Source organism: Boleophthalmus pectinirostris, unplaced genomic scaffold, assembly GCF_026225935.1.
Source record: "Boleophthalmus pectinirostris isolate CB_2022bp ecotype Guang Dong unplaced genomic scaffold, ASM2622593v1 HiC_scaffold_5, whole genome shotgun sequence".
NCBI lineage: Eukaryota > Metazoa > Chordata > Actinopteri > Gobiiformes > Gobiidae > Boleophthalmus > Boleophthalmus pectinirostris.
The window spans coordinates 10,583,122-10,590,863 of NW_026571404.1; the positions used below are offsets into that span (position 1 = coordinate 10,583,122).

General features: G+C 37.2%; 1 protein-coding gene across 1 annotated transcript; it reads left to right on the forward strand.

Annotated features, from left to right (window-relative positions):
- Window positions 1-491: 491 nt before the first annotated feature.
- Window positions 492-6,952, forward strand: LOC110170224 (homeobox protein prophet of Pit-1-like). The gene is made up of 3 exons (XM_055162942.1): window positions 492-572; window positions 2,530-2,733; window positions 6,371-6,952. The coding sequence occupies exons 1-3, from the start codon at window positions 492-494 to the stop codon at window positions 6,950-6,952; spliced, it is 867 nt and encodes a 288-aa protein (XP_055018917.1).
- Window positions 6,953-7,742: the final 790 nt, after the last annotated feature.

Here is a 7,742-nt window from a genome sequence, read left to right on the forward strand (position 1 = left end):
CTTACATTTTTGTTTGTTTCTGTTTTGTTTGTAAGAATTTCTGTGTATATTATAGGAGTTTTAGCCCAACGTACGTTATGGTTGAAGGTAAACGTTATGAAATGACCATGATTTACTGATCTGAGACCTACAAAATGACAAATTGGAAAAAAAAAAAAAAGTTTAACATTTATAGAAAAACCTTAATTATAATGAGTTAAACTGTGTTTTAGTATAATGAGTAGACCAACCTGGTATACACGCTTTAACCTAAACTAATTATAACTATTCTAATTAATACGAACTTATGCATCTTATATGTACGACATTAGTAACATTGATCAGGGTTTAACTAAGTGTCAAAAATCACACCTCACGTTCAAACTCACATTCAAAACACGAGTATAAGTGGAGTTCACACAGTCACATGCTCCCATCATAACCGTCCTCGTCTCTAAAGTGGTTTCGATGGGCCGTTTGACCTTGTGCTGTTTGATGGTCATTAGGTGATAATGACTCAGGAGGGGGTCAAACCTACTTACCCAAACCCCAAATCGCTCCCCCCTTCCCCCCGTGGCCTTCTGGGAGCTCAGGTGAGGCCTATAAAAGGGGTCTCAGGACGGTGCAGGGGGCATAACTGCAAAGGTCCAGCTACACAAACAACTCATCCTCTGCTCAGAAAAAACAGACTCAGATACAAAAAGAAACATGTGGAAGGACACTTGCAATGGTAAGTAGTGTCACTGTGTTTTTAAACGACTTTTTAAAATCAGAAAAACCTCAAATTGTTTCTTTATTCAGCGCAAAGTTACAGATAAACTTAAAGCTCGATTTTCTGATCTGTTTCCTCATCACAAACAGACCTGGAGTTGTGTTTTGTTTCATTCACACATTTTTAACGCAAAAACCCTGCATATTTATGTTCTTCTCTCAAATGGAAAACACTCTGTTCCACCTTGTGATGTCATGCAGTATACAATGAGTGCTCCACTATGTTTTTAAACTCTATAAACCTTCACGACTCTAGAATTATTTTGGTAATTTCAGCTGGAATGGTCAATCTCTGCTGAACTAAAGGTCAAAGGTAGCTGAAAAGTACATGACATCACAAAGTGCAGCAGAGCATTTTGAGATGTAAACAGACCAATAATGAAGGAATTGCTCAAACATGTGGGAATGAAATGAAACAAAACAAACTTTGGGTATGTTTTTGAGGAGGTAACAACTTTTTAAAGTGGCTTAAAGCTCACACGAGTCAGGTTTGCGTAATGTAGGACCTTTAAATGCTAAAACAGAAGGGAACATGTTTTAACTTTTGCATACTGTTTCTTAGATCCTGTAGCTGTTTAATATTCAGGGTTCCCAATCTTTTTCACTGACAAAATTTCAAAACATTTCCATAACTTTTTCATGACCTAAAGTGAATTTTCCATGACTTTACGGCACCTTCATGTGTAGAACTGATCAGACTTTTAAGACTAAATATGACATGTTAACCCTTTCCACTCACCTTATGGTTTGGTATTATAGTTTTTTAACATTTAGAAAAAAAATCCTGCACACTTGTATTAGTTGCAAATTGTGAGATTTATTAGGACAAACTGTTACTGTTTGCCTGATGAAGGCCTAGAGACGAAACGCTGCACGGTTTGTCCTAATAAATCTCACAATTTGCAAGTTAGACAGTGTGCAGGATTTTTTTTTTAACTGTTCCTCTAATTTTCAATATGGGATTTTTCTCTATGTACTTGGGCTGCTCCCTCTCCTCCAACACACCCGTCTCAAGTAACTGACATGCAAAGTTCTCAATCTTTTATATTTTTTTAACATTTAAAATCCTGTCAGTGCATTTATTGTCGTCTCTTTTAAACAAAAAGGCGCAGACGTTCAGAAATAATCATCATAAATGAGTGCCTTTGTGGGATTGTAATTTAAAGTTGTGGAAAAAATAAAACTGAATTGAACAAAAAATAATACTTGTATTTAAAACTAAAATAAAGTATTAATTAAAATTACAGGAAGCAGAAAGTTATTTTTTAGAGAGTTTCATATTGATAACCTCACATTAGGGAAAGTTCTGTACAAAAAAGCAACACAATTTACATCAAAAGAAGCACATTTTCCAATATTTTAAACATGATTTCAACAAAATAAAGGTGTTTTCATACATTTTTGTTTGTCAGATAAGAATGTCTGTGTACATTAGAGAAGATTTAGCCCAACGTACATTATGGTTGCAGGTAAAAGTTATCGAATGGTCATGATTTACAACCAGTAAAATCTGAAAAAAAATGACAAATTTGATTTTTTTTTTTTTTTTAGTAAAATCTTAAAAATAAAAAGATACTAAAATTCCATGACTTTTCCAGGCCTCGAGAATGACATTTTCAACTTCGATGACTTTTCCAGGATTTCCATGACCGCGGGAACCCTGAATATTGTCTAAATACTATCACAAAATTGTCACAAAAACAGAAATAAGTTGTACTCACTTTGAAATAACAATGAAATGTATAGTTGTATTATGAATGTTTAGACTTTTCCTAACAGACCTCATCTCTGTCTCTAGATGATGCCAGGTCCCTCGGCTCCAGCATGGCGTCCCCTCGGAACACCAGCCGCAGGAAGAGAACCAGTTTTTCCAAAGAGCACGTGGAGCTGCTCAAGGCCACGTTTGAGACCGACCCGTACCCCGGGATCAGCCTCCGGGAGAGTCTGTCCCAAACCACCGGCCTACCAGAGTCTCGCATCCAGGTACTTTGAAAAACACTGGCTCATTTTCTACTGCTCTTTAAAGGTGCATTGTGTAACTTTTTGGTTGGGGATCTGTTTTTTTTTTTGTTTTTTTTTTGCTTTTTTCTATGGATATATCATTGTTCTATCTCACATTTATTCAATTACAGATGGTTTTATAGCTCAAAAATACCAAGAAAAACATGCACATCTGACTGAGCGGGGTTGCCTCTCCACAGATCTGACCTGTAACTTCATCTGGTTTGGTCTCCATGGTGATAGAAAGGTTTAACGCTGTACTGTGAAACATTCCTGGCAAAGAAATAACATCTTCATGTAAAATAATGCTTTGCTTCTGCTATAAAACCATCTGTAATTGAATAAATGTAAGGCAGAGCTGTTTAATGTCATACTGTGGAACATTCCACTCAGCACAATGATGTATCCATAGAAACAAGCTTCACTAACTAGGCTTGTAGTTTCTTGTAGTACTCTAAAAACTACAATTACAGTGGTAGATGAATTCAACTTATTTTTGTCAAGAGAAAAGAGAACAGATTTTGCTTTCATTTGTTGATCGCTTTGGCAACGGCAATCTTAATTTCGCTTAGTTCTGAAATCAAATACATGCTTTTAGGCAAATACTCTATATATTTATTTATATTTACTGCTCTATAACTGTGCTTGCAGCTTCCAAAGTACTTTAAAGGGTCAGTCTGGAATTTTGGACATAGGACCTCATTTCCTAGTGAGCCAGAGTGTTGGAGACGTGTGGAGACACTTTTTAAAATATTCCATCCAGTCCTTGTATTTGCAGAGGTTGTTGGTGCTAGGCTAGTGCATGTCAATGGCCATAGTTATCCTGCCACTAAAAACAGTCTTACCCACTCCACAAAACACCCGAAGCAAATCTATTATTACACCAGACTGTCAATGTAAATGTCTGTGTTGATAGAATAATGTTTGAAATAAAACTAACCTTGCATCGCATGAATCGTCGCATGTTGAGGGACTATTTTCTCATATATCAGTCCGCCGCTGCCAAGGTTTCTATCAGGAAGTACAACTCACTACTGCTGCTCAGACATAAATCCTTCAAATGCAAGTTTGGTTTTACTTCTAAAATTATTCTATCGACAAAGACATTCACGTTGACAGTCTGGAGTAATAATAGATTATCTTCGGGTGTTTTGTGGAGTGGATAAGACTGTTTTTAGTGGCAGGCTAACTATGGCCATTGACATGCACTAGCCTAGCACCAGCGACCTCTGCAAATACAAGGACTGGATGGAATATTTAAAAAAGCGTCTCCACACGTCTCCAACACTCTGGCTCAGTAGGAAATGAGGCCCTATGTCCAAAACTTTAACTATTTTCAGTAGTGGATGAATTCTACTTCATTCTATTGAGAGAAAATGTATATGTATAATATTTAGTCTTAATTCATTAACCATTATAGCAACAGTCCTAATTTAGTCTGTATAGGTATTGTTCAAATATTAGTACAGACACATAAGCTATAAAATTACTCAAAAACATACAGTGGAAGTAAAGATCCACTTAAGAAAAAGTACTGGAGTATTGGCTAAAAATGAACTTTTAGGAGTAAAACTGTTGCATATAGTTTATTTTATTTCACGTTATCAAACCAAACTCAACACATGGAAAATCTTACTGTAGTATTCAGTGAAAATACCAGCTCAGATAGTAGCGTTTTATCTTTATGCGTGATATTGGCGATCTCTTGCTTGGGCTCAGTAAGTAAATCGGTACGTCAATGCGGTAGTTCCAGCAGACCTGAGCCTCTGTTTTCAAATGTATCCGGTACAGAGGCGATGATAAGTACTATCACTGCATCATTACATTTACATGGTTTTATCAGTTTAAGACTCATACCAGCGTTATCTTATTTGAGCGGCCGGAGAGATCGTAGTGTAAGCAATCAATAACCGCGAGTGGCAAAGTACAGTAGGTCGGAGATTATGGTTCATTTGATGCTAAAAAGTTGAGTTAACGTTGTATAAAATTGTGAAAAAGGCGTGGAAATTGAACGGCTTGATTATTGGAAATACCCGTGGTGAAAAAAAGTAGAGCTGTTGCCGTAGCGATTAACAATCAAATCAAGTTATGCAATCTATGGAAAGGTCATAAAATGTGACCTATAAAAAGGAAGCTGAAACCCAAACCAAGTATAAAAAAAACAAGATTGTGGCTTTGAAAAAAAAAAAATAATAAATTAATTAATAATAATAATAATAATAATAATAATAATAATAATAATAATAATAATAATAATAAATAAAAAAATTAAATTTGTAGTTAAAGGTAGTAGTTAATGGTGCATTGTGTAACTTTCCTGGTGGAGAGTCTGTCAAATGCTTTTCTCCATGGAGATGTTATTACCAAACCAGACCAAGTTACAGGTCAGATCTGTGGAGAGGCAACTCCACTCAGTCAGAATGTTTGTTTTTCTAAGTATTTTTGAGCTATAAAACCATCTGTAATTGAATAAACGTTAGGTAGAGGTGTTTAATGTCATACTGTGGAATATTCCAGGCCGAGCAATGACATCTCCATAGAAACAAGCAGGCGATGGACCCTCTGCCAAAAAAGTTACACACACTGCACCTTTAAATTATACTGTGTCGAATTTTGAATGTATGCATGGGTGTCAGTTTTCTTTTTATGAGGGCCATTCTGAGGACTTGTTTATGCTAAAACTACAATATTTCATTTTGAATTGTTAATTACCATGGCAACGCTCCTAATATTTCATAAAACCCATTTGTATGGATGTACTATTATCTACAAACAGTCGACAAAAGGGCTGGGTATCGTTAAGAAGCTGCCGATACGATACATACCTCGATACATAGGCCATGATACGATGCATATCTTGGACACTTTCGTGCACTTTCAATTCGATACAGTATATTTCAAATTGATTCGATGCGGTTCAGTCATCATAAAGGCTAAATCATGGCTGTGATACTTAAGTCTTTGTCAAACCACTTCTTGTGCAAAGTTCATATGAAACATGCCCATTTTAATCATCAAAACAGTGAAAATGTCAAATGTGTCGCATAAACGAGTTTCCTTCCTCTAACAAGCAACAAAATTGTAACTCTGTAACAAAATAACTGAGTAAAATATACCAAGAAATACTCTTGATACAGCAGGCTACGATATCGATACCGTATCATCACATTAGGCGATATGAAGTATTGATTAAGGGTGGGCAAAAATATTGAAATAACAATATATCATATCGTTTAATGTAATGATACAGTATCGACATTGTGAGCTGCTGTATCGGGTATTTTTTGATATATTTTACTCAATTATTTTGTTACAGTGCTACAGTTTTAAGAAGGAAACTATTTTATGCAACACATTTGACATTTTCAGTGTTTTGATGATTAAAATGGGTGTTTCATATGAACTTTGCACAAGACTTCATTTAGTAAAGACTTGATGATTTAGTTATTATTTTTTATTGAACTGAATCGATTTGAAATATATCGTACTGGACCGAAAGTTCACTGTATCAAGGTATGTATCGTATCAGCAGCTTCTTAACGATACCAGCCCTAATATCGATATTTTGATATTTTTGCACGCCCCTAGTCTACAATACCATTCGTTTTTGTTTCTGCAGGTCTGGTTTCAGAACAGAAGAGCCCGTACTCTGAAATGTAAAGGTGCTAAAAAGTCCCTGTGGCAGTCTGACAGTCCGGTCCACGATGCCCTCCTCACGCCTCACGTCACCAAACACGTCCCAACGACCTCCCAAGCGCCGCCGCCCGTCTTCGTGAAGGAGGAGCAGGGGGAGCCGTGCTTTTACAACCAGCGCCCCCCAGCTTACAGCACGCCCGTGTACAACCACATGAAAAGCAGTCCCTCGTTTCCCGGCTACTGGTCTCAAAATGTCCGCCAAACATCCCCGGTCCCGCTGCAATGGTCCAACGCAAACTTCGCCCAGAGTTCGTTCATGCTCCCCGGGGTGTCCACCACGCCGGACACCCCCGATTCTGGATTTTGGGACAGTGCCATGGACGTGAGCCCCCAGATGATCGGAGTTTATGGGTATTCACAGTTGGACGATTCGTGGGGCACCGTGGCAGCAGAGACCCCCGCTCCGGCCGCACACGCCCCCCTCCCCGAACTGTCCCTGCAGGAGATTCTGGGAGAGCTGGAGGAGGACTGGCTCGGGGGGGAGGAGAACAACCCCTTCTGCTGACAGGACAAGAGCTTGGACTTATAATCACTTGTAAATGAAAGATTTAGCTTCATAATTGTGTTTTTTTTGTTGTTGTTGTTTTGAAATAAGATGAGCTATCGCCAAAGTGAAACCAGTCAGCTTTACTACACTGAACTTTTCTGTAAATATTTATTATTCAACTATTATTTGATATTTATACATTTATTTATACTTGCACTTTTATAATAAATGGGTTGTGATATATTGTGATTTATTGTTTTTTTTTTTTCTGATCTATGTTATAATGTTGTTTCCAGAGGTGGGAACTTGCAAGTCGTGACTTGGACTCGAGTCAGACTTGAGTCTCTATTTGGGACTTGACTTGGGACTTGACTTGGACTTGGGACTTGACTCGGACTTGAGGTCTACAACTTGAGAAGACTTGAGAAGCACTTTTAAATCTGAATTCTTTCTTTTCTGATCGTAATGATTCACACTAAGATCTTGTCAAGACATTTAAAAAGGAAAAAATAACATTTCTACAACTCTTACATACTCTATGAATACTCAAATACAATATTATGATTTTTTTTTAAGTATAATTTTGTTTAAAATTCATATAAATTGCACAAATCTAAGCTATATTTGGCACTTTAGTTTAAAGACTTTAATTGACTTGAAGCTCAAAGAAGACGACTTGGACTTCATTTGGATTTATGGGCCAGTGACTCGAGACTTGACTTGGACTTGCCTGTATTTGAACTTGGGACTTGACTCGGACTTGAGGTCAAAGACTTGAGACTTATTTGAGACTTGCAAAACGATGACT

Coding starts and splice junctions, on each gene's coding strand:
- LOC110170224 (XM_055162942.1), top strand. CDS start 492: ATGACTCAGGAGGGGGTCAAACCTACTTACCCAAACCCCAAATCGCTC. Junction 573..2,529: donor GTGGCCTTCTGGGAGCTCAG/GTGAGGCCTATA, acceptor TTTTCCTAACAG/ACCTCATCTCTGTCTCTAGA. Junction 2,734..6,370: donor TACCAGAGTCTCGCATCCAG/GTACTTTGAAAA, acceptor TTGTTTCTGCAG/GTCTGGTTTCAGAACAGAAG.